Source organism: Anopheles arabiensis, chromosome 3 (assembly GCF_016920715.1).
Source record: "Anopheles arabiensis isolate DONGOLA chromosome 3, AaraD3, whole genome shotgun sequence".
NCBI lineage: Eukaryota > Metazoa > Arthropoda > Insecta > Diptera > Culicidae > Anopheles > Anopheles arabiensis.
This window is the reverse complement of record NC_053518.1, coordinates 41,672,513-41,699,109: the sequence shown is the minus strand read 5'-3', so window position 1 is coordinate 41,699,109 and position 26,597 is coordinate 41,672,513. Positions and strand designations below refer to the sequence as shown.

At 44.8% G+C, this 26,597-nt stretch overlaps 2 protein-coding genes across 5 annotated transcripts; one reads left to right on the top strand and one right to left on the bottom strand.

Moving 5' to 3' along the window:
* Positions 1-22,463, top strand: LOC120899573 (DENN domain-containing protein 1C-like). 4 transcript variants are annotated; one of them, XM_040305574.1, is made up of 10 exons: positions 1-844; positions 2,026-2,190; positions 11,586-11,910; positions 11,996-12,428; positions 12,511-12,659; positions 12,747-12,887; positions 14,050-14,082; positions 14,237-14,857; positions 16,158-17,090; positions 17,593-18,012. In XM_040305574.1, the coding sequence occupies exons 1-10, from the start codon at positions 828-830 to the stop codon at positions 17,650-17,652; spliced, it is 2,877 nt and encodes a 958-aa protein (XP_040161508.1). In that variant the 5' UTR covers positions 1-827; the 3' UTR covers positions 17,653-18,012. The 4 variants fall into 4 exon arrangements, with proteins under 4 accessions (XP_040161508.1, XP_040161507.1, XP_040161506.1 ...); XM_040305572.1 differs by lacking the exon at positions 17,593-18,012 and adding an exon at positions 19,306-22,463 and having other exon boundaries at positions 2-844; XM_040305573.1 differs by lacking the exons at positions 14,050-14,082; positions 17,593-18,012 and adding an exon at positions 19,306-22,463.
* Positions 18,175-25,453, bottom strand: LOC120899574 (leucine-rich repeat neuronal protein 2-like). Its single transcript, XM_040305576.1, has 5 exons — positions 24,762-25,453; positions 24,544-24,680; positions 23,827-24,390; positions 23,669-23,757; positions 18,175-23,606 (listed from the first exon to the last, which is right to left on the bottom strand). Exons 1-5 carry the CDS (start codon positions 25,094-25,096, stop codon positions 23,148-23,150), a joined length of 1,584 nt encoding a protein of 527 aa, XP_040161510.1. The 5' UTR covers positions 25,097-25,453; the 3' UTR covers positions 18,175-23,147.
* Positions 25,454-26,597: the final 1,144 nt, after the last annotated feature.

The following is a 26,597-nucleotide window of genomic DNA, read 5'->3' as shown; positions in this document are numbered from 1 at the left end:
TTCGGTCACGGATAACACGCACTCGCCCCGTTGTATTTGCAAGCGAATAAACAATTGAACAGCACACATCGATGTGTCCGCACCCGTTGTGAAAAGATTGTGTGTGCTCCCTGTACCCCCGTTGTTGCTGCGGTGTCGTTGTGACTGTGTGTGAGCTGGGGAGCTAGTGGTGTTTCGTTCGCAGCTTCAATGCCGTTGTGAAAGGAAAAAAGCAGCTTTTTTAGTGCAATATGTCCGTGAAACAATAGAAATTTGCTGTCTGGCACGTGTGTAGGCTGTGTGTGTGCGTCTGTGTGTGTGCATCGTTGTGTGCTGCACTACCGTCTCATACAGCGAAGCGGGAGGGTGGAGGTGTTGCAGATGTGGAGATGTAGTAGATGCTGAGGGGAAGAAAAATTGCAATCGCTCACTTGCCGAGTCAAAAGTGTCAGAAAAAGAAATCGACAAGCTCTGGGGCAGCAGTGTCTCAGCCGTAGGTGTGAATGTGTGTGTGTCTTCCCGAGATTTTGTTGCCCAGCAGCAATCTGGTGTTGTGTAGGTGTGTGTGTTGTGTGAATAGTGCAAATTGGTGGTAGCGCCCTTGGTAGCACAGAAAAAAGTGCTGCTTCCAATCGATCCCGTGAGGCTGTGTGTGGGCGCGTCACAGAGAAGCTGTAATCAGCTCGTATAGTGATTATTTCACGCTCAATCGCTCCCGTGTGTGTGTGTGTGCAGGGTTTCGGGTGTGCTAGTACTACTACTACAAACGCCCCCTTCTCCCCGGTGCAGTACGACGAAGCAGTGTCCCCACCACTCCCTCCACCCGCAGGGAGTCCCTTCGGAGTGACATGAACTCCCGAATCAAGTAAGTATGCGCCGTAGTACGGGAAGCAGGCATACAACAGACCCGACCACAATTCTCCGCCCATTGACCTGTCCGTGCCAAGAAGTGTCCGGGGCGTAGTAACGCACAAGTGGAATTGGAGTGGACCCAGATTTTTTGTTCCTTGCTCTGTTGGCTCTTCTGGGAGGGTGTGTGTGTGTGTGTGTGTGTTTGTTTGTTGGTATGGGTCATTCATTCATCACGCGGGCCAACGGTTTACAAGGACAGCGAGGCAAGGTTGGATAGAATAGAAGAAAATCTAGGGCGAGCAGCGTAATTTGAGAACGGCGAGAGATGACAGCAGCATCCCTTTGCACCCAGTAGGCTGTGTTTTTGTAAGAGAGAGAGGGAGAGAGTATTCGCGAAGTCCCCGAAGGACGAAATGCGAGCTGGTGTAGAGATGTGCTACTCACACACGTGCGCTGAAGAAGTGTATGTGTGTGCGTTACTACTACAGCTGCTATGATTTATTTCGCACCCTGTTTTTCACTCAACCCATTTTTCCGACCTAAACAACAGCTTTCCCCCCCCTCCAAAAACCCACCACGACTTTTAACAACACAAGAGAGATCGAGAGAGATTGAACCACTTTTCTTTCGTCGGAAGCTGCTTTTCTTCTCCTTCATTCGTCACCACAGCACAGCAGCAAAAAGCGTCTCCAACAAAAAGGCCCGTTTTTCTCGCTGCCTCAAGATTTTCGGGATGTCGGGAGGGCGTCTTTTCGCTCCCTTTTCTTGCTGGCCTGCTCGATGCTGCTCTAGATTTTCTCCACTTGGGCGAAGGAAAATTAAGGTGTGCCCTGGTTGTATTTTTTTCTCCTTCTCCGCTGTTGTTGTCACAGCTCGATTCCGAGAGCCTGCCTCAACACAAGGCCTAATGCTCCGCGCTTTCAACGGTTGCTTGGTGAGAGGAGGGGGAATGATTTTTTCATCCAAGGAAAATCGAAATAGATTGCTCGTTATCCTGCCATGCTTTCCGGAATCGAAGCAGGCGTATCTAAAACTGCTTCAAACGTCAATTTGTTGCGTTTCCTCGAATACGAACCACTTTTTGTATTTGTGGCGTTTGGCGCGAGAGTGCGTGTCTGTTAAACATTTTCCGAGCCTAAAATATCGCTTTTCTTATCGAATTCTATTTCTTTGTTTCTTCCTACTCGCTTGCAGGGAGGATGTCAGCCGACTGTTTGAGTTCTGGTGCGAGATTGCTCCGGGTACGGGGGAGGACAACAGTGCGCCCGGCCAGATCGTGGAAAGCTTCCCGGAGTCGTTCAAGGATGCGAAGGTTACGGCCGACATTCCGGCGTTCGCGTATCCGTGCGCCTTCGAAAGGTAAGTTAGTCTCACCTGTCAGAGGGGACGAATGGAAAAGTTAAACAAGTGTGTGTGTGTGTGTGTTCACTCTCTCATCAGAAATAGTCACGCGTCACTCGAGAATGTCTGATGAAAATACCTTTCTGGCTCACTTTGGTCGCATTTCGCATTTTTCTCGCCTTCCATTTTCCAGAACCAATAAAACGGAATTGTTTTGTGTGTGTGTGTGTGTGTGTTTCACCCCTTGGCAAAGTCGAAACTCGATTCAGATGCAGAAGCCCTTCCAAATCAAATTCAACAGTTGCTCACTGTCATTCATTCTGAGCGGACTACGATTTCGTGACGTACACAATTAGAATTCACTTATCAGCGTAGAGAGAGGGGAGAGGGATGACAGAGAAAGAGAGTGATAGAAAAAAACAGCCCTCCACCCAACAACGAATTCCACCATGGTGCTGACGACGATGATTTGACTTTTATCGCTCCGCTTTTCGACCGTGAATTGTTATTTATGCTTGCCGCAGCGCCAGCCACGGTGTGCCACCGGCGCTCATCGAGTATGTGTGTGTGTGTGTGTGTGTGTGTGTGTGTGTGTGTGTGTGTGGCGTGTTAGTAGGTGCCGGACCGGACGGAAGGAAATCGGACGAAAAATGCCTCCTAATGAGCGAATTTTAAACAGTGCCACCAAGAGTAATCATGTTGCTCTCCACACGGTGACTACGATTGGTGAGCCCGCGTGCTGTTTCCGTCGCGCTTTGGTGTTTGCCTTTGATCTGAAGGAGCTGTTGGGGGTTATATATTTTTTTATTACAATCACTTTGAAGTGTTCGCGAGCGATTGTAGGAAAAGGTCGTTTGGGGGAGGATTTGTTAGTTATGAAAATTTATTTCCAATTTGAATCTCTAATATTGTGCCCTGTGTGATGGAATGGAATGGTTTTTCCCGCATGTTTTGATTGTGACTTTGCTTGTTTACACCTTTATGATGGCTAGACGGCTTACATGCTTGCCAAACTGAGCGTTGACCTTGACAAACAGGGTTGGGTTAATCAGTGCAAATATTGTGGAAAAATCCACTTGGTTTTTGTCCGCCACTAAAATTGATTGATTGCTCTTAGCGTCTAGCCAAAACTTGCGTAATTTTTAGAACTATATCGTTGTGTTATAATGCAAATTGAAAACATTGGGTTTGCTTTCTGATGGTACGTAGGTATTTTTGTAATGTCCACGTCTTGTTTATTTGATGTTAATTTTTGTTTAAACAAATAGGTATCACAATAATATGTTCTGTTTTGCTTGTCGCTTCAGGTCCTCAAACAAAAAACATTTCAGTTAATGTTTGTAGATTCCTGTTGTTAGTACTATTTCATTTTGTTTATTGGTTGGCAGTGTGTTATTTATATGTTGATGTAGCCAACCTACTCATACACACGTGGTCAAACAGCAACATTCCACAGTTCATCATATCATATCAAGTACACTAATGTCGTAGAAATGTTTATTTGATTGAATGTAATTATAATATGGATAGGAGTAACCATGATTAATACAAGGTTGAACAGATTTTTAAGCTTGCCGCTGTGGGCGGTTTTAGTAATAACAAATCATGAGCCTTGAGTTTACCGACTCTTGACAAAGTTCAGTGTTCTTACAATACGCTGTCTCGTTTAATCTGTTAGTTTTATTTACTAACGCTCCTCACTTGCTTATCAGCCACTGTCGTACGCGAACACTTTCCGTTCTTTGCTTTTGCGGTTTGAGTACTACCCGAACATGGTTTAGCGCCATCGTTTGCTAATCGTTAATTCCGGTCCCAAGACCGTGCATTTTCACGCAATTAGTGTGGTCTATTTTCTCTGTCTTTATGCTAGCGTAGACAGCGTAAGTAGATTTGATGCGAGCTGGTAGCCTTTGTTATTGTCAAAGCATGGGTAATCCCTCGCTTTTGTCCTTCTTTTGTATGCATCCTTTGTGCTGAATTGTATTATTTTCCATGTCTTTTAACCAATTATAATCAATTTGTGTGTTAAAAAAGCTTGCCTATTGAAGTAAGAATAATTTATCTATGGTTTATATCTTTCTTTTTTGATATTTAGGGCTTTATGTGTCCATAAAATGTTAGTTATCAAACGTTGAAGTTGAAGAGTTTAATGATGGAAAAAATCGTTTTGTTAGCGCTTAACTGGGAGACATTTCAAGTCGTTAGAATTCATAGTACAACTAGTTGCCAAGATGAATGCTAACCATCGTACCAAAGCCACTTGACACACAGTCCACTGTTCTTGATTGGCCAGTGCAGCATCACATTGTTATGGCTCTTTCAATCTAATCCTCCCGGAATATAGAACGAAAGTCCGCTTTAAATGGCGAGATAAAGCAGGAAGATAGAGTGTGGCACTGTTTGCAACGCAGTGAACTCGCTCTAATCGGTCGTAAAGTACACAACAGCGTTCCTGGTTCATGGTCGTATTTTTCTGAGGCGTCAAAACCGATTAGTTTTGTCTAATGGTGTTCATCATTATGGTGAAGTGTTGGTGGCAAAATCATCTATTTCTAATTCAGTAATGCTCTAACGGTAGTGCATGCATTGCATCTGTTTGTGTATTTTGCTTAAGAAATGATAATGTGTGTCAGAACTTAATTAGCCTTCATTTTTATAACCATTTACCCGTGTATCTTTGGTCCATTAATTTTATATTAATTTTCTGACTAGAAAATCAAATCGATCCGAATCGATTTTCAGAATGCCTAGAAAAACGTGTTTTTAAACAGTGAACGCAAATTTAGAATTTTGAAAATTTATTTAATGTATTTTTTTATGTCTATTTATACGTCTATTTATACCTCTATAACCATCAACATGGGTTGGTAATGATGGTAATAACGGATTTTGGCTTCGGTTTAGTCGTCAATTTTCTGATGATATTCATAGAAATGGATATACTTATACTCTTAGATTCTATTTCAAATGTTGTCTAGCTTCAAATATTCTTCTAAATTCATACAGCTTGAAATCCTTGAGCCGATAATCAGGAGGACATGGCGGTTTATTAATGTCAGTTTTACTATTTATTGTGCATTAAATTTATGTTACTAAAAGCCATACATCATAAAGTAATAACATAAAAAAAGTATTTTTGTCGTGGAATCTTAAAACAAGCTATTTTAATATATTTTTTCAACAATAAAACTGCTAATTCGCTTTTGAAATGTATGACCAACCCGGGTAGGTGGTTCTAGAAGTAAAGGTGTAGTTTTGATTATAGAAACGAAGGTTAAGATAGCTTTTGCTTTTGCTTTCACATAATAATACTTCGTTACGTCTTAATAATATCACTTTGCAAACGTAATAAAACCGTGTGGTCATTAAATAATGGAAAATAATGGAATTCTACCTTTTCGTTGTCACACGACAATGACATCGGAATGCAAACAATGTCAAATTGCTCTACACACAATCCCCACTTCCGTTGTTGTGGTAGTGAATTAAACGACCCACCAGCGGCGAAATCATGCACACTAAACACACATACCAAATCACCCGATATCACGCGACATGTGTGTGCGCGCTTGCATTGCACTTGCTCGGTGGCAAGTATTGAGGCAGTTTTCGATTTGTTTGCACCATATCGACTTTTGTCCTTAGCCGTCGTGTGTCGTGTCTGGATGACCACATCGGCAAGCATTCATTATCAGTTCACGTTGACCAATTCGTGCGGGAGTGTCCAGGCGCGCGTTCCATCATTAGGAACGCGCAACGGCACGCAGCTCTACCCGACGGTACTCGGCGGGTGCGCAAATGTCGTCGTACGTGCTCGGTGTGACACTGGCCAGTGGAGTTTTGCCTCCAAGTACACTCGAAAACCGTCCCTCTCGAATTGGCACGTACGTTATGCAAACTGGCCGAGCATTTACGGGTGCGTTCCCCGTTACGTTACGCCACCACACACATGCTAACGTTATGCGTAACGTTACTGTTGGTGGACTTCCCTTGTTAATGACGAAAGGTGCATCCGGATGTGGTGTGCTCGGTGTCGTTTTGATGTGGTGTTTCGAAACGCCACCGGCGATGATACCTTCTAATGCTTAAGGGATTGGCACCGTCATTAGGGAAGACAGAGAGAAAGAGAGAGAGAGAGAGAGAGAGAGAGAGAGCTGTGTGGTCGTGTTGGTTATTTGTTTATGTTCGGTGTTTCCTTTCCCTTGGCTCATTGTGATGATCCGCTAGCTGTGATCGAATTCCGAGAGAAACAGGGGGAGAGCTTGCGCTCGAACTGTCCCATGCGCAACAGTTGGCTAGGGTATGCCCTACGTTAGGCCCAATTCTCTATGATGTCCCGAGGGGTTGATGACGTCGTTAACACTAGCACTGGCACACGAGGCTTTGTACATATTATCGAATTACATATCCCAACGAGCGCTGAGAGGCAGGGGAGTTAACAGTAACAAGATTAGCGAGCTAAGCATTTATCGACCAGCTGAAGGTCGCCATGGCCGAGTCGGCGTGTGTTGATGATGATTAGGAAAAACGATATATGGATAGCCTTTTCGGATGTCGGCCACCAGGGAGCGAGATTCTAACGAAAGGCAAATAAGCATTAAGGCTTTTTGGGGAGTTCAGCCAATCCAGTAATTGGCTTCTGGGAGCGGGTGTGCGTCTGGCGGTCTGGGTTTGCTTGTTCCACACAAATTATCATGTAATGGTCGTAAATGTCTTCACTAGCCACTAGCTGCCGACGAGCTCCTCTTGCGTTCCGGTTCATCGATTACGAAACACGGAGCGGGCGAGAAGTTTCCGGTCCATGCGTCGATGCCCTTCTGCAACTCGATACCCTTCATAATACATCGGCCGCCGCATCGGTTGAATCGATCTCTGTGAAGGTTGGACGACACCCCGCGACGAACCGCTTTTCTTCCGCCATTCGGGATTCCCGATACTTGAGAGGAAAGGAATGTCACATTCCGATGGCGCTGCCCTGTTGGTTGTGCGTTTACCATCATCACAAGACACGCGATGCAAGCTGTGGTAGACCCGAAGACCCGCTTAATGAGGCACACTCCGGCAATTTTGTTGCGACAGAGGGCGCGGGATCTTGTTGCTGGTGCTGCTGTTGCTGCTTGTGGCTTCATATGAATTGGAGCACCGTTTCCGGTGCGCTGGACATCACCGTGTATGCGTGTATGTGTGGTTCTGTATTAATGTCAGTACCAGCATCAATTACGGTGCACTTCCGATGGTGAAGAAGCAGCAGCACCACCATGAAAGAGACGAGCAGTGCGAGCTTATTATTATTTGTTGTCGCCTTGGATGGAAGATGGAATTCATCGGCCATCATCATCATCGGACCGCTCGGAAGTAGCATTCGTGTCCATCCGTTCCGATCATATTGTTGCCACTGTTCCCGACGATCGTTACGTTATGCATTTTACGTCCACGGTCCCTTCCTCCCGAGTCAGCTCCAACGACCCGCTTGTGTTTGGGATTGGAATTTTTCTATCCACTCTCGCTCCTCCCGTATTCTCATCATCTCTTGCTCTCGTGGACGTGGATAAAAGAATTATCTTACAAGCCTTATTGAGTCACGAACGGGACGGGACGGAAGACAAAGACGCGCGCGCGCAACCATCGGCACTGAATTGGTTCGGACCGTGGCGGAAATATGGTGTTTTCGACCTTAGCTTACTGCTATTCCATTCACCTTCAAGGGGGGAGGTTCACGCTATCCGTTGGCCGTTTGCGATAGCGAAACTCGCCGTTCGAGGTGGACACGCTGATTCTGACGTGCTCTCGATACCGGGAACTAACGCGGTGCTGCTGTGCCTGCTGTAGGCTGACGACCGGCCACTTATTTAACACAGTGGTGACTCATCGCCAAACGCCGTGCCGTGGAATAACCGGCCCAAAGCTCCGAGGGGGGCGTTTTTTTACGACTACGGTAGAAGATTGGTCATGCTACACAGGTTCACGCCATCATGCGCCAGTGGAATTGTGTTTTTGGGGTTGTTTTTTTATACTTTGGTTGGACATCCCTCTTCGTTTTCCACTACGATTGAAATTATTTATTTAATTCATTTAACCAAAGCACAGAGGGCTAAAAACCCAACTTCTTGCCAGGTAATTAAAATAAATATTAATTGGGAAAGAAGCGTAAACCTTGATAAAATTAAAAGCGTTTACGTTTTTACCATAAACTTTCAGAAACATATAAGCTTTAGCACAATTAGGGAATGTTTTGTTGTGACTAATTCAAACTTTTGTAATAAATCAATAAATGTTCTGATTTTTGTAATGTTTTTACCTTCGGATCGGTTTATTTATTTACATTCACATTGATGGTAAAACCTGTCCGGAAATATTAATTTTATACTTAAAATCATCAATAATCAAACACCATTTAGGTATCAATTGTTTGTGTCTTTATCTTAAATGGCGAGAATTTTATTATTTACTATATTTTATTCGTGATTCGTTTTTATCATAAAAAAGGTCAACATTCTTCCGGCGTGTTGTCGTTTTCGCTGCGAAAATAAGCGACACACAAGATTTTTTTACCTTTTTTGTAGGAAAGACTGGGAACGATTTTATATGTAATAATAATAAGACTATAATTCACACTTTTATATGTTGGTACACTTTTTAGATGCTTAATTTGGCAATGCCTTGACTGCTGTACAAAATATAGCCAATACCTGGGACTGCAGAACTAAAGTCCATAAATGCTGCCCATTTTCTAAGGCAAAATTGGCTTGGAAGATCGTATCGGTAGGCCGTTAGCCACTGTGCAATCATCGAAGGATTTTTTTTAGATTTTTTTTGAAAATTATTGAAAAGCTTTCTATTCTAAGTCGTAATATGTCCAACCAACTAAGACCACAACTGCTTGGCTGATTCGTGTCGCTTGGAGCAGACAAGAAGTTTAGTGTCGGTAATATTTATTCAATTAATTACTCATCAAGAACACACTAGCGGATCGCACCTCTCTCTTTCTCTGTCCAACCTCCAGTTGGATACCATCGTTTAACACACCGTTCGAAGCGAAGCGGAAGGTCCACGGTCACCGCAACAAGTGGTTTGTAATTTACGTAACCAAACCCCACTTGGTGGCTGGCTAACCTACCACCATCCACAAAACCACTCACGATCGACCACACGAACGGGCCACGACGGCCAGCGCGCATCCAACTGCTCGAACAAATTAATGAATTTTGTTCACAGGATACAGCTCTGCCCACCCCAGCTCCCTTTGTATATGTACAGTCAAACTGTTGCTCGCTGTCTTCGGGCACGGGGTTTTCCCCAACTTTTTTTTGCGTCCGACAGAGCAGGAAATGACGCGCCTCCGGAGGCATGTTCCGGTGATGATTTATTTTTATTACACATACACACACGCATAAACAAAAAAACCACGCGAAACTATGCTCCAAATGAAATGTTTAAAATAGTGTAGCGTCATGCGTTAAATAATTAGCTGTTTCAGGTGTGGGCACAGGGTCGAGAATGAAATTAAGTTCGCGAAAAAAGCTACCCCTGACGGTGGTTCGCGTGAGTCATTGCACTATTATTCTCCTACAGGGAGTTGGGGAGGGATTGTTTGACTTGTACAGGGACCGACACAATGTACGTAAGCTGCAACGACGACACACGCTGCTGTTGGCCGGGCGGGCAGGTTGAACGCACACGTCGAGTTATCGAGTGACACATGGGTTTGGCCTTCTTATCTTATTTGAAGTTTCATTCCGCTGAAAGGTCGTTCAGCCAGCGGCATCAGCAACAGTCTCAATCAATTATGGGCAGCAGCAAGTGGCAGCAGAGAAAGAGTTAAATTCTATTGAAGAAGAAGGTTTCCTCGTTACGATAATTTGTCATTTAGATTACCTTAGCGCATGTGCATGCGAGAAGGGGGATAAGCAATTCTGCGATAACATGAGCACAAAATGACTATTTGTTGTGTTGTGATAATGCAAGAGACCCTTTCATAATCTCTTTCTTTAAAAAAATGTCAACTTAATTTATCCTATTGCAAAGAAACATAAGTTGATAAACAGATTGTTCTTGTTTTGAAAATCATACAGCGTTACCTAGATTTTAACTAGAGAACAAGATATTCCAGTGTAGGCCGCTTTTACTTTTTACAATGCCCGATTTATACTTCACAAGGCCCGAATAGGACTAACAATGCACAATTGAGGGTTTCCTTCGCTCGAATATGTATTTACGGCGACCGATAACACTTTTACGAGGCCGGATGGGCTGAGTAATAGTTTGCCGTTCTGAAGGTCAATATACTAGTGTTGGGTAAATATGATTCAGATTCATAAATTTGAATGAATCTTTGAAATTCAATGAATCTGAATCTCGATTGGAAAGATGAAGATCTTAATGAATCTCAACGATTTATGAGTTTCGAAACATTCATAGATCTCGAAAGATTCACGAATCTCTAGGGATTCATGAATGTCTAGGGATCTCCAAAGATTCAGCTTCAGAGTTTCTTACACCGTTTTCGAGCCCAAATAAACAATGTTAAGCTGCTTTTGAACATTGTTCAACTATAAGTAAAGGCTTGACGTCTAACTGAAATACTGATGCTATTCTGTACTTCGTTCAATCGTAACAAGTGATACCCCTAACTTTATCCGTTTTCTATATGGAGTTTAGACTTTCAATGATTTATCCCGATACCATCAAAACTAATAATTGATTATTAAATTAGCACAAAATCAAATAAAAAAAATAAAAATAAAAAAAAATTAATTTGTTACAAAATTATCATAGCAGAAGCGATGTAAAATGCCCCAGGCAATGTAAAGAAATGTTAATATTGGGGAAAGCAAGTTGGGATTCAAGAATGTTCAAAAAAGCATCAGTATTTCAGTTAGACGTCAAATGTTTACTTATAGTTGAACAATGTTCAAAAACAGCTTTACATTGTTTATTTGGTTTCGAAAACGGTGTATTAATCTTCTTCTTGGTATAACAACCTACGTAGTCATGCCTGCCTATACAGACTATCGAGACTGCTTGTCAAGTACCACTCAGTCGGATAGTTTTTTTGCTACGGGAAGACGGTCCATGCGAGGCTTGAACCCACGACGTGCATGTTGTTAAGTCGTGCGAGTTTACCAATGCATAATGGGATCGTGCAAATTCAATACTTTTAAATTCATACACCTCTAAAGGTTTATGAATCTCTGGAGATGTATGTAATTAAGGACAGTCAATACCGTTGAAGAATACAATCAGACATTGACACATGTCTAAAAACGGATAAAATATCAACATTATAAGATAGAAAAGAAAAAAAACACCTAAACGTACCATTAAAACTAGAACACCGGGACTGTTGTAATACTTTGCTTCATATTAACCCCGATTTAATTATTGGTTGCTCTGTTTTCCTCTCTACTTAACAGTCGAACCATTCAAGTGCACTCGTTCGTGCTGACCAACATCGACTCGAAATGGCGGTTTGGGTTCTGCCGGCACGATCCAAAATCACCCACGGCGATGGTGATCATCACGTACCTGCCGTGGCACGATACGTTCATGCGCTTCCTGAACGTGCTGGCCGACATCCGGAAGAACCGCCCGAACGAGTTTGCCTCGTTTCTCGCCGAATCGTACAACAAGGGCGTTCCGGAGCCGGGCGCCTGCCTGAAGCTGCACTACGATCGCGCCTCCCAAACGTTCCTGTTCCAAAGACCTCAGCAGTTTCAGCTTCCCAGTATTCCGGAGAACGTAAGTAGCTGGGTGATGGCTCGAGCTGGCACCTCAAGTTGGCACAACTAACTAGGTTGGTTTCTCTTTCTCTCCATCCTTACAGCACAATCTCAACCAATACTACAACTTTGTGGAACCAAAATTTATGATAGGAATATTTGCCGCCATGCTGGCAGAGCGGCGCATCATCTTCGTTTCGCGCCGGCTCGACATCCTGTCGTCGTGCGTGCAGGCGGCGAACGCTTTCCTCTATCCGATGGTCTGGCAGCACATATTCATATCGGTGCTGCCGATGCAGATGAAGGACATACTGGCCGCGCCGATGCCGTTCCTGATCGGCGTACCGGAGGCGGTGTACGACACGCTGCGAAGGGAGGAAATCGGTGACGTCGTCATACTGAACTGTGATAAACGAACGCTGGAAACACCGTTCGACGATGTGAAAAGTATGCCCCAGGAATTGGTCAGCTCGCTGAAGAAGCAGCTGTCCAATCAGGCCGATCATCGGGGCGATCGGGTTTCAAAGATATTTCTAGGTAAGGTATTTTGTGTTTTTGGGACTTGTTTTGTATAAACTGTTCAACATTTGATACTAATGCTTGTTTGTTTTGTTTGCAGGTATTCTAGTGCAATTAATTGGTGGGTATCGGGACGCTGTAAAGTTTAATGATAAAATTACCTTCGATCCGGAGACTTTCATCGAGTCGCGACCGTCGCATCTACGGCCATTTTTGGATAAGATGTTGGATTTGCAGATTTTTCAACAGGTTCGTACACGATCGATCTCAACAACCTTGCTTGCTAACATTTGTAATAATTCTTCGGCCTTTTTCGTCACCCTTCCTTCTGCACAGTTTATCGAAGAACGCTTGGATATGCTGAACACTGGGCAGGGATTTTCGGACGAGTTCGAGGTAGAGTACTTCCGGTACGCGGAAAAGTCAGGCCGCAAGACGAAACAGTACAAGGATCTGCTGAAAAACTTCAAGGACAAGGTAGTGTCGTTGGTTGTTCGGTAGTGACCACAATTTCCATTACTGTTTGCCACCCACCACCACCACCATTCCCTTCCTATTTTATTAAGCGCACTGTCCTTGTTTGTGGTTTTCGTTCGGTTTGGCACGTTGCCTGTCCTTTCGTATTCTGTTTCACCTCTTTAATCTTTATCGCATTTTGTTTATTTGTATTAAATGGCAATAGTGCTTCACGATAGCTTAAGTATAGTGATCCTAAACATATCCAAAAGAACCATCCAAATGGAAAAGCGATAAAGTGTTGTGATTTCAGTAGTAGCCGCGGTTAACATTCCGATGAGTGATTATAGCGTATGCATACGTGTGACGTACTTTTATTGTAGTTTTATAACGCACAAAACAAGTATACTAAATTGATCCGATTGTGTGATAGATCCAACCCTTACTTTGCTTTATCTTCTGTCGACATCCAACAGCTAGTAATATATGATAAAGTATTCTAAAGCTACCCAATCATCTTCAAAGATGTTACAATAAAGAATTGCTTGCGATCAATTCGTAAATGATGAGTTTGTTTCAATGCTATGCGACCGATTTGCTTGTCTCTGTATTCTTTTGTCTTTTCTTCGTTCGAATTGTTTTCATTCTTGACCATCCTTCATTTGTTAATTCTTCCTCGATTACATTTTCTTTCCTTACGTCAATGCATCAATCGATCGCGAATCTCACCATTCTGCATCTTTTACATGTCTTTTCTCCGCATCACATCGCATCTCTTTAACGGATCTGGCTCATACACTACCTTCTACCTTCATAAAACCCGAAACCATCATTCTCGCGCTCTGGACCGGTGTTGTGCTTGGGTGTAACGCTCCAATCCATCGACATACACGAAACACACGAAACATCATGGTGCATGTGCTCTCCCATACACGTTCGGTTGCGCCTATCAACACGTGGATAATGAAATGTTTGTTCCTTGTTCATGGTACCGATTCCGGTCCCTCTCTCCCCTTCCGGGTGTGTGTTTCTCACTGCGTGTGTGTCCGGCCGCTTTGGGGGATGATTTTTGACCTGGCTGTTTGTGTGCGGGTGATGTGTATTTCGTCGCTGTTCCCGCGGGGCTTTGTCGCTGCCATATTGCTGTTACCTCTGCTGCCGCGCTATGCTGTTGCTTCACTAGACTAATCCAGCTGTACGTTCGGCGGTCAAATCGGTGAGTGGGTTTTGTTATTGTTTTTTCAACTCTCGTTCTACGTGGCATGTTGTTTATGCTTTGTATAAATATATTCAGTGCGGGCAATTGCCCCTCCGATGTTAAACTATTGTGGTGTTGTATTGCATTACTAATCGTTTGGTTTATCTTTTAGGTCAAGGAAGGTGGCAAAGGCGTCAAAACCGCATACAAAGGCTTGCGGTCGAAATTTCGCGAAACGACACCACCGAAGACGAAGCTCGACAGCAACAGCAGCTTGCACCTGCATCACCAGTACGACGTCGGTGGCCACCATCAGTCCGCACCGAACTCGCCCGTCTTTAACAAGCGGCCGCAGACGATCGCCCTGCCCGACGACGTGTACCACACGCACAACCCGCACCATATGCTGACACCTTCGTCCACCTCACTGCACAACTCGCCACATATCCTGCTGGGCAGCAATCATCACCATCACCATCTGCACCAGTCGCTTCCGCAGAGCAATGGCGGTGTCGGCAGCGCGGGCAACAGTAGCAGTGCTGGGTATCACAGTGCGTCGGCCGCGATGACCCGCAGTGGCAGCAGTGCTGCTGGCAGCACCAGCCACATGAACAACAATCACAGCTATGCGAATAGCAACAGCAACAACAACCACATGACCAGCAGCAGCGCGAGCGACATCCGCAGCCCGACGCTCAGCCCGACCAGCTCGAACTCATCGTCCGAGATGAACCTGTGGCAGGAGATGCAGCACCATCTGACGCTGTTCAAATCGCCCGCCGTTAATCGGAATGTGAGTAGGCATGCGATCCCTTTTCCTTTTGTTTTTAGTATACGAGCAGCAGCAGCAGCGGCAGCATGTCAATAACTACTATCCCGCCGCATTCCAGTTTTGCGTTTTGCAGACATTTAGAATGTCTGCTGGAGGAGACAGGGCGCTGCAATGAATGAATTGGACGGATGTATTATTTATTAGATTTTTTTCTACGGTCACTGTTAGAGCGGTTACCTTTATAATTTGCGTCCATGTGTGGAGCTCATTTGTATGACTCCGTAACGTCGTTCATTTAGTTTTCATATTTTATGTTTATTTTTCTAATTTCAACCATGCCACACGAGTTGTTGTTTCTTTTTATTTTATTGCATTTATTTTGCTGCACTACTTTCGAACTAAAACGGCCGATAACGAAGCTAAGCCAAACGATATCTTTGCATGCTTGTGGGCAATATCAGCACAATAATGAGTTTGTGTGAGTTTGCGTTTGTGTGCGAGCATTTTGGTGCGTTTGTGACCAGCGTGTAATACGATACGATGTGTGTGATATTGGTACACCATTTGAACACTAACAAACCGGAACCGATCATCGTTTTTTCCGCATCCGTGCACTGTCCGTGCGTTTGTGTGTGTGTGTGTGTGCAAGTAGTATTATAACGAGTGCAGTAGTTTGTTTGTCCGATCGATACAATTTAATCTAAATTTAATTTCCGTTAAATCTTTGTTTATGTCGGCGAGTCTCTGTTGCGGTGAATTGGTTATCTAAATTCAAACTGTTATTCGGCCGGTGAACATGAACATTTTATTCGTTTTTTTTTTGGAGCAAATTTATTCTACCTTTTCTATTCTACTGCGGGTTTCAAACGGGCGTTCCGTTCTCATTTCGGTTTTGGGGAGACAGTTTAGTGGCTCATACAACAACGCTCTGTTCTATGTTAACCAATGGGGCCCCATTTTACTGTGTAAGCAGCCTTCATCATTCCATTATCTACCATCTTAGCTGTGAATAGAGCAATTGCGCATCACTCAATCCAATCTATCTTGTTCTTCCTCCGGGTCAACTCCTGCACGCATCCATTCATCCGTGTTACTTACACTTGCGACATATACACATACATCCACGCACACACACACAATCATACACACATATTATCTTTGTGTGGGTCTGTTTTCCCCTGTTTCCCCGTGTATGTGCGTTTGTGTTATGTTGTTATGTCTCTCTCTTTCTCTCCCTTTCTCTTTCTTCTTATTTTGGTCCTTTCTCCCCGCCACTGTCCATGTCGACGATATGCAATCCATTTGTGCCTCCCCCTTGCAGCTCAAGCCGACGAACAGTGCGGACGGCGGCAGCAACGGCAGCCGGCCATCGTCCCGGGCGGGCGCACCGGTCAGCCCGCCGGGCGGAAGCAGCAACGCGCTACCTCGCATACAGGAGTCGGTGGCAGTCGGTGCGCAGCCGCTGCTGCTGGGCCTAGATCTGGAGGATCCGGGCGGATCTCCGGCGCGGCCCGCCTGCTGCAACAACAATGGCAGCGGCGACTACCACGACGACGAGCAGGCTAACTTCGACCTGTCGCCGGACGCACCGTGTCCGCCGATACCGCCCAGGCGCTTCCAATCGGCGGCCGACGCGCTGGCCGCCATTCAGATCTCTCCCCCGCCAATGTCACCTCCGTCGTCTTCCTCGTCGAACTCGTCGCCCTACCGTACCTACAACAACTTCATACCTCCCGCACCAAAGCCAAAGCCCCCGGCGGGCGCTCCCACCTCTTCCCCCTCAATCATCGACCAGTCACCTCCCTTACCTTCTCCTCCGCCTCCACCGCCCCTGAAGGCGCCGGTGGATTCGTCCGCCCGGCGCAACGATATCCTCCAGCTCGACGACGGCGAGGAGGAGCAGCTGATTACACTGACCACGACTACGGCGACAGTCGGTGGGCATGGGGCGACGGGCGGTACTGCGACTACCACCACTACGACCACCAGTATGTCCATGACGTTCGGTCAGCCAGCGGTTCGCAAGCCGGAGCCCTCTCCCACGGCCAATAGCACGTTGCATAGCAATCACATCCTACCGCCACTGCTGCCCCAAGCGCAACAGCAGCAACAGCAACAGATCGTACAGCCATCAGTGGCCGGCAAAACGCCACCCCTGCAGCATGCCTATACCTTGCCATATCCACCGAAAGCGCAAGCGCCGCAGCCACCGCAACGGCCACCGCTTGCTCCGAAGCCCACCTTCCGCAAAGAGGTAATGAAACTTGCCCTTTATCACACCTTCCACTGCTTTCTGCTGCTCTATTGCGTGATGCAACTCTTTACCTTACCCTCCCTTCCCTTGAGTTGAGCGTTCAAGATCTTCTAGTGATCTCTTTCCACCATCCCATAGCATTGTGTAGTACACATTCTTGGACACATTCCCGTTCTTACTTCAAGTCTCTTTTATTTCCAACAGTTGGTATTTATTCCAGAGACGCTTAATATTGGAAATTAATTCTTATCTTATCCATTGTCCTTCTTCTTTCCCTCTGTTTCTTCTGCGCTTTCTAATTATTATGTGCTGTGCGCGTATTGCTCGATATTGCTTCATTCGTGCTCTACACACCGCCAATCCCGTACGCATCCTTTCCCCGTATATACGCATACGCATAATGATTGGATACGATCCTGCGCTGATCTTGTCTTCTTCCTCTAAACTCCAACCTCAACCACCAACATCCAAACTGTTTGACTCCGTGTGGATACTCCTGTAGATGCGGGTTAAGATCGAACGTAAGCTAAGCATGCAAGCGGTGGCAAAACAGGATGTTTAAGGTCCCGCGTCGTCCTCAAGCGGTGTGTGCAATCGACAGAGCGATTCGAACCTTTCCTGCGAGCGAATGACGAACGATGATGATCGATCCTTCTTATTGTCACTCTGACGTCCTGTGACAAACACACACACACATACACACAGCGAATATCGAATTACGCGCCTCTCCAGCCCCCAACCAAGCAAAACATCTTTTCAACAAACGACAAACGGGGAGTTGCAGAGATTGTTGCTGCCGCCCAGCTAACCCACCACTTTTTCCACCAACTTCAATCATATGAATACTATCGTAAGACCTGTTTCTATCTTTCTAACCGTTTTTACTCTTCTTTGTGTCCCTTTCTTGTGATGAGTGTTAGTGTTACGTGGGCTTGATCTTTTGTAACTTGTTAACTTCCTCTGCCTGCGACATTTTTGTGCAAGGAGTTATGTTTTTTTTGTTTTTTCAAGGGTAGGCGAGACTCTGATCTCGTACTGGTAATGCTGATGGGTAAATGGGGGTTTGTGTTATGTGTGTTATGTGTTTTCCATTATGTTCTCATACCATCGAGAATCTGTCGAGATCATCACGATCGCTGTTATGTGTGGCACAGTTTTGTGTTTTGCTTTCATGCTTTCACATCAAATCAACTCACGTCTCATGATCATCGTTCTTGTCATTTCGTTCTCATGTCGTCATTCGCACACACATATCCTGGGAAGCCTTTTTGGGGAAGAAAATATTATTAGTACCATGCATACACGATCATCTCCAAAATCATCTATCGGTGGGGCATCATCTGAGCTCTTTTTTTTCTCTCTCTCTCTCGGTGTATTACTTTCTCTATTCTCTATCGCTTGGAAATTATATCTTCTCACTGCTTCGGTGTTTGGTCATACTGTCATCAAAAACGTATACAAACGCTTTTTCTGAGTCTTTCATTTAGTCTAGTCGGTGAATAGAAATAGTGTCTGGACTAAATAGGGTTACCGTTTATAGTTGGTTCGTTATCGTCTTTCTATTTTATTATATTTTTATAATCTTAAACGGTAGTCTTACTTTCAGTTTTCATTTTTGGATTTAATTTACTGTTTGACTCTTACTAAACGAATATGTTTTACTGCCTGGTAGACTTTTATTGCTAGTAGTTAGTGTAATGGTTTTTATCTCATTTTCTCAAGCGAGCTTTGTGTTTTTGTTTGTTTTTTTTATTTATAATTTTTAACTGCGCCGATGCGCTTTGATTTGATTGCTTCGACTTTTATGGCACGAGTTTTACGTTTAAATGCTTTTTACTTGAGTAATGTGGATTTAGATTTGTGCGTCAGTTGCTAAGTATCTTGAGTCGTGTAACGTATATTTAACTTCTTCGATGACTCGTACTGTTTGTACTTTTCGTTGTAATCTTAGTATAAGCCAAGTTTGCTCCGTGGTGTCCGTGCTTTTGGTTTTAGTAGAACGTTTTATTGAGCAAAATCTGCCGAATCAATCGCTTCAGTGATTTCGGTCGATTGGTCGATTTCCTCCCCCCATTAAATTATCCATCCATTAGGGAAACCGGTTGTTACCCTGTGCACCCCCAAAACATCCACATTCACCTCTCCCCCCTTCACACACCCGCGTACTGCTACACCGCTCCGTGTTCTCACGCTCCTATCGCCCTATATTTCGCAGTCTCAAAACGGTGACATGCCGGACTTTCCCGCGTCCACGTCCGGGACGGGCAGCAGCACAACCCCGCCGGCGGTGAACGATGAATCCCTTGATCTAATCACGCTCGACACCACCAACTCGAGTTTCGAGCTGGAGGACTTCGATCCGCTCAATGAACGGGCCAGACCGATCGGTGGTGCCGCTGCCGCTGCCGGCAACGCGCATGCTCTACCCTCCAGCTCAGCAGCACTAACACCACCCTCCAGCTATGCGTCCGGCTTGGCAAATGTCGTCGCGGCGTCCGGCGTAACGATGCCTACCGGCCTGAGCGTTAATAATCCCATCTATCCTTACTTTACACCGCTTTACCAACAAAACGTCGCCACTACACCGCACTCCGCCCACCATCCACCACCATCACAACAACAACACCAATTCCATCGGACACTACTAGGGACGATGGCGGCAGGCGATGGACAATCACAGCGGCCCTCTAGCAACACAGCGTCATCCACTGGTGCTGGTGCCGGTGCCCGGGAAAGCAATGTTTCGGACGATTTCGAACTGCTGCGAAACTATGGTCTAGACAAGTTTTCACTGTTGGACGGGGGTAGCACAAAAAAGCAAGCGCCCGCACTGCTGCACGTGAACGGTAGCACTGGCAAGGGAGAGAACCAACCGAGTACGACCAATGCTTCCGTTAATGCGCAGGTTCTTCCCAACGGGCGACAGATGGGCTGCAATGGTGGTAGCAAGATCGTGAACAACGGACCGACCAAAGCTTCGTTCAACAACTGGACGACGTTCGATTGAGATCAGCAGCGGCGAATGCGTTAGGAGAGAGCGTTGCATCATCTGGCAGTTCTAGATCGTAAGCTCAACGCCGGGGGTTTAGTTTTCGCAAAGCAACATCAAAAACAAATGCCCGCAATAAACATTTCAGGCAAAGAAACTATCATTAATATACGCTTTTTAGCAGCAAAAAGGAAAGTCTTCATTCCATGAGGTAGACAACAAAAAGGACATAAGCGAAGGATTAATGAATCCCGGAAGCGTCATAAAAGCTTAGGCCATATTAAACGTATAATCAGTTATCATACAGCAAACTCTAGAGCCAATATTGTTTTGTTTTCTTGCTTCTTCTTCGTTTTGCCTTGATAAGTGTGTTTGCAATAACGAATCCCGCAACCAGTTGTTGTTTTATGTTGTCCGTTTATGTTCCACTCGTTTTTGTATTATATATAGTGTCATGAAAGCAAACATTGCAATCAATTCCCGTGCTACATGTTATCATGTAGCGCCTGGAGGTTTCAGTGAATAGAGCAAACGGTGTTTTTTTGTTTGATATTTAAATGTGTAGTTTCTGTGTAATCCTTTGCCCCGAGTTGTATTGAATAATTTTATAGATTTACCGTGTGGTTATTAGCGGTAGAAGCGGTTTAGTAAAAAGGAAAACATAATCGTATAACGATTTCAAAGTGTAGCAAGAGTTCGATAAATCGATGGCACATTTGTTGTGTGAGAAGCATGCGAAACAGCGCATAGAGGGAGAAACATTGTAGAGGAACAAAAAGACACATGGCACAGAATGTAAATCTAATTTAATTCTTAAACCTATGCACAAAACGAATGCAACAAACTAGACAAACGAGAAGATTGAACGAAAAAACAAGTCAGGTAGAAGGGAAGGAAACATTTAAACTGTATTGCTGGCTATGCTGTGTGTAAAGTGGGAATAAAGATGAGTATAGAAAAAGAAAGCGGAACGCGTTTGGGGGAGGGAAATAGTTTACGCCGCATCAATGCGTTAATTATAGTGTGAAGCATTTTAAAAAATGTATTCGTTGCCAGAACAGAGACCGTAGTGTAGATTAACAAACAAACAAACAAACAATTAATAGCATACACCAAATGTGTGGCAGGAACTACTGCGGGGGAATGCGGGATGGAGTATCATCTTAACCATCCTGCCCTGGTTATGATAAAGTCATAGACATATAAATAGTGACAGATAGAGAGATAGAGAGAAAGAGTGGAGAGAGAGAGTGAAAGGATGGAGCATGAGTCAGGATTGCAGTTTTAAATTTGTTTTAACCTAAAAGAGAAACATATGCAATGTTCTGTAGCGAGTGAGGATTATATTACTGCTTAATGCGATATTTTAGCGCCATTTACGTACTCTCTACCGTACTAGAAGAAAAAAATACACATTAGTAACAGCTCGATCGTGTACTGTTGATAGATAAACCAAATATTCAACAACAACAGCAACAAAACGCTCACCTGGCCATGAGGCACGCAGGTGATGATACGTGTTAAGATATTTAGTCAAAATGTTGTAAAAAAACAACACAGAAATGGAGAGGTTTCTCGCAAATTTTCCATCACAACGTTCGCAATTTACTACAATTGCATCACAACAACACACACACTGCTCAAAGATAGGTTTACTCGAGGGGAACAGTAATATAGGGTTTTGGTTAAGTGTTTTGGAACACCATTTGGAACACACCGTTGGGTCGCGCGCTCTCTTTAAACACACAGACACATGCATCACGCTGTATCAAGCTGTATCAAATACCAAACGACGAAAGCAATTGATGCGTTTTATCGACAACACCGTAGCGCACACCCGCCCACGTGTTAACGACCAACGACCCGGGGTAGAAATAAGAGAATGCGTCACAGTTTCTTATACAGGACTTTTACATTTACAAAGGCAATATCAGAGCAAACAGAGGAAATGATAGAACTCTTTTTTTAGTTAGGAAACCGTTATAAACAAAACAATACACTATACTCTGGCTATAGAACAAGAAATGAGTAGCGAAAGTCGCATTCGAGACGACCGATGAAGCTACAAACATTTAATCCCCATGCTGTACGCCAATTAATTGCCGTGGGTACTTCATACTCGTTTCGACCGTGGTTTAAACCTACCAACATCGATGGCTCACAATGCGAGCAAGTTTCTTCCTTGGAAATACAATCATACAACACTATATAAATATATCATTGAACACGACAGCATCTAACCGATCAATCGAATAGAATCAATCCAGGCGTTTGAAGAGGAGTGTGGTACCGATCACGTGGCGTAACTATATATTAAAACCGATTACACAAAAAAATGAAAAGCAAAAAGCATTGAAATTATCGCAACGTTTGGCAACATGAAATGCAGAAAGAAATATATCCAAACCCCATTGCTAAAACGACCATTATCGAATGATAGATACGTTAGAAGCATATAGCAAAGCTCTCAGTAAGGCTAAAATTAACAAATATATTTAAACAATACCTTCCCCACCCTCCAAATTTTATGCTGTTGCCGGAAAAAAGCCGAAAAACTTAACACAAGAAAAGACAGAGGATTTGGAATAACTTTATAACTTTGTTGTGCGCGTTGTGCTGCTTCTTTCTTTGTTTTGCAAAAGCGCGTATCATTAGCGGCTCCCTGCGGGAGGTATCATTAATCTATAATCGAATACGAGTTGGAAGAAAAAGGGAATCAAGAATGCTTCTTAACGTTTTAGCAGTGGTCAGATGTGAGCATAGAAAAGGACAAAGATTAGTTCCGAGCAGCAGTACCGGAGAACGTTGTGTAAGTGTGTGCGTGTGAGTGTACTTCCTGCGCGCAAGGTTCGCAGAGTGTAGAGATGGTAGCAACAGACAGACTATATATTGGAAAACCCGAATGTTGAATGTCAAATAAAAGACGAAACATATTACAAACGAAAAAAGGGGCTCTTCTTATATCACGTGTGCTTCGTGTATTAGTTTTGTTTACGACTTAAAGCTAACGAAAGTTAAGATTTGTCATGCTTGCGCCCTTGCAGTTAAACGCTATAATCTTTGAACACTCACTGGTAGTAGATCGGTCTTACCCGGTACCGAGGCCGATTGAGCTTAAGGTACGCCAAGTAGAGACTCATCGCAATGATACCGACAATCAGGCAGGCCAGTATAATTTTCTGTGCCCTCACCATCTGCATCTGTCGATGATCTCGCATCAACTGTACCACCTGCTCCATGCCGGGCAGATCCATTTCACGATACTTGCGGCAAAGTAAATTGTCGTGCACGGTTAGATAAACCAAGAGATAGTCTTTGTACATGGGCGGTTCAGCGCAGCGCAGCTTGGGGAACAGTTTGTGTAGCTCGCGATTGGAATGCATCGCCGGGATGACTTTGCTCACGAACCACTGCATCGAGCAGTTGCAGTTGAACGGATTACCCTGCAGATCGACACCTTGGGTGATCTGCTTCCAGTGGACCATATCTTCCGGCACCTGCTGTAGTGCGTTGTAACTGAGATCAAGCTACAAAGAGAGGCGCTTTAGGTGAGCAATCCACGATTGGTGTGGAGTGATGGTTCTCTTACCCTTTTCAATTGCTTAAGATCAGTGAACGCGTGTGGCTCAATGTAGGAAAGTCGAGGACAAAAGGAAATCTCAATCTCCTGCAGATTTGCTGCAAAGAGTAAACAAGATTCAGGGATTAAAGTATGTTTTAAAAGAGTCTTCAGGTGCTCTCACATACCCGCTCCTTCGAAAGCAGTCTTCTCCACGGACTGTAAGTGTGGCATTCGGTTGAAAGAAACCTTCCGGATGCTGTTGCCTGTTGCATTGCTCAGCTTAGGTATGGTGTCGAAATAGTTGCCCGACAAGTCTAACTCCTCGAGCGCTGGATAACAGTGTCCACAAAAGCTCGCCAATCGATTGCTCGATAGATCCAGATGTCGTACATAGTGGCCCTCTTTCGTCGTTTCGAGCTCGTTAAAGCTTAGGGAAAGCTCAACCAACGTATCCGGTAGCGAATCGAACGGCCATGCGGTGAATTTGTTGTGATCGAAAAGTAACCTGCGCAGCGATCGGGACAGTATGATAGGTTTGCTGTCAACTTTCTTGATGGAGTTGTGAGACAAGTCCAGTGTGTCCAGTGCATCCAGCTTGGACAGCTCGGTGCGCAGCGCCTCGATGCGATTGTGCGAGAGGTTGAGATGCCTTAGCTCACCCCAGGTGAATGATTTGAAGCCATTGATTTCGCTGATCCAGTTGTTCGATAAATCCAGCCGTTGGAGTTTGTTGGGCAGATAAAATAACTCTAACAGGAGAGGAGAGCAGAATTGTTTATTTTTTTTTTTACACTGTCGGTGTGATAAGACTCCTCTACTTATCACGCTTTGCAAAACCCTGGCGCAATCACAATTAACGAGAAGGAAACGCACAGGGGGTTGATTTATCGCGTATCACATACCATTCACCGCTGTTATCATGTTTCTGCGTAATGACAGCACGGTCAACATTTTGAAATTGACAAACGCTTCTGCCTCCACCACGGTTATTTGATTTTCGTCCAGATTCAAGCTGACCACGCCGTCATGTCCCTGCAGACTAAACATAAATCGTTGCTAATGATTTTGATTGCCAATTACGCTGTGTCTTAGTTAAATCCAAGTGTGATGGATCACTCACATATCGACGTGCGGCACTTCCAGGCCATTGAAAGTGACCTCCAGCGTGGGGTTCGCTTCCGCCACACTATCAAGCTCGGACCAACTCCAGCTGGTAAAGTCGAACTCTCGATTTAACGAACCGCTGTATTGTTTCCACATGGTGTGATTAAACCGTAGCCGCACTTGCGCGCCATCGTTCTCACTAACAGTGCACTGCATATACTGACACACTTTTGCCGTTTGCAGCGGCTCATCGGACGCGTACACAATTACCGGCATCATTAGACCGCTCATTAGCCACAACCGAACCAACCACCATCCCACCTGAAAGTGTTTGAGCGTTCTTCGAGCCATACTTTTAGGTGCTTAGAAACGCAATCAGTACTAAGCACAACAATGCAACAATGCACACATTAAGGCTGAGCTCTCCCGAACGTAGAAATCCAATCAATCAGCTACGCGCACTCACTACCAACTGCGCGCGGACAAGGCTCGACTCGGGGCCTCGGACAGCTGTGTTATCATATCAACGTGATAACGATAACGGGTAGTATGAGTTCTATACTCATAAAAAAATAATAATTCCTACGAGGCACTTTTCCCACCCCCTTTCTCCCTCTCACCAACTCCAACCTTTAAGCCGAAGGTCAGTCTAGCATTTATGCTGTTTCTTAACACGCGTGTGTCTCGAGCAACACTCTCGCGGGAGCGCGCGCGCTTGCGCACACTCACTGACTATAGCCCCGCGAGTCCCAAGCGTGAAACGATCGGTTGGCAGTGGCCGGAACACTGACCTTTTTTGTTGCGGTGTTGCGATGGCGCTTGCCGGTGCGCTCCTCCGAGTGCAGCTGCTGGCACATTATTAGTTATTCATAAAGTTGAACTTAAGAAAGGTTTCAGGGCGAATCGGAAGTTTGTTATTTACACTTCCATTTGGAGGTTCTTTTGGTGTAGAAGTAGAAAAAAGCTCAATTGATGTTTGAGTGTGAACGAGTTAAGGCTACATCAGTGCGGTCGTTTATCAGCTTCGAAATCCGATACGAACATGCGTTTTGTCGTTGAATTAAAATGAAAACATATACAGTGGCGGTGACCATAAAAAGGACACTTAATTTTTCTTTTAGTTTACACCAGTTATTTGCTAAAATTTGAGGCATCAAAGTCAGTTAATTGGCTTTGCTGGTACAAAAAATCAGGCCAGTATCTAAATTTCTCATGGAAAACCGTAGCGTAGTGACATGCCGACAGTGCATCATTCATTACCAGATCTGCGTTGATTCCGTTCAGCTATTCCCTATGTGATACTGTCATACGTCGAGTATCGTCGGTAAAGGATCTGGGTGTGTGGTTGGACGAGAAACTCCTTTAATACACATGTTGACCATGTCATCAACAAGGCCAACAAGTCATTGGGACTCGTTATAAGACTCGCTTCTGAAATCCGCGATCCCCTATGCTTGAAGTCTCTGTACTGCTGCTGGGTCCGACCTATCCTGGAATACGCCGCCGTTGTTTGGTCTCCTCCAGGCTCGACAGCGATGGCCAGGCTGGAGAGTGTCCAGCGTAAGTTCACTCGAGTAGCTGTTCGACGCTTCCTTCCCGGTTCTCATCAATCGCTTCGCTCATATCCTATCCGCTGTCGCCTTCTTGGGTTACTCCGAATTACATTAAGTTACATCGAATATAGACATTCCCACATCCGTGCAAGTTTCATCTCAGCACTCCTGTTAAATGAACTTGACGTCCCATCTCTCTTATTCGCCACCATTCCTCTCTATGCGCCCTCTTGTCGCCTTCGTGATAGACCTTCCCTATCCATCCCGCCAGACCCGCTACGGTTCGAACGATCCATTTC

Coding starts and splice junctions, on each gene's coding strand:
- LOC120899573 (XM_040305572.1), top strand. Junction 11,911..11,995: donor TTCCCAGTATTCCGGAGAAC/GTAAGTAGCTGG, acceptor CCATCCTTACAG/CACAATCTCAACCAATACTA. Junction 12,429..12,510: donor GGTTTCAAAGATATTTCTAG/GTAAGGTATTTT, acceptor TTTTGTTTGCAG/GTATTCTAGTGCAATTAATT.
- LOC120899574 (XM_040305576.1), bottom strand. CDS start 25,096: ATGGCTCGAAGAACGCTCAAACACTTTCAGGTGGGATGGTGGTTGGTT. Junction 23,758..23,826: donor GACTGCTTTCGAAGGAGCGG/GTATGTGAGAGC, acceptor TACTCTTTGCAG/CAAATCTGCAGGAGATTGAG. Junction 23,607..23,668: donor ATCTTAAGCAATTGAAAAGG/GTAAGAGAACCA, acceptor CTCTCTTTGTAG/CTTGATCTCAGTTACAACGC.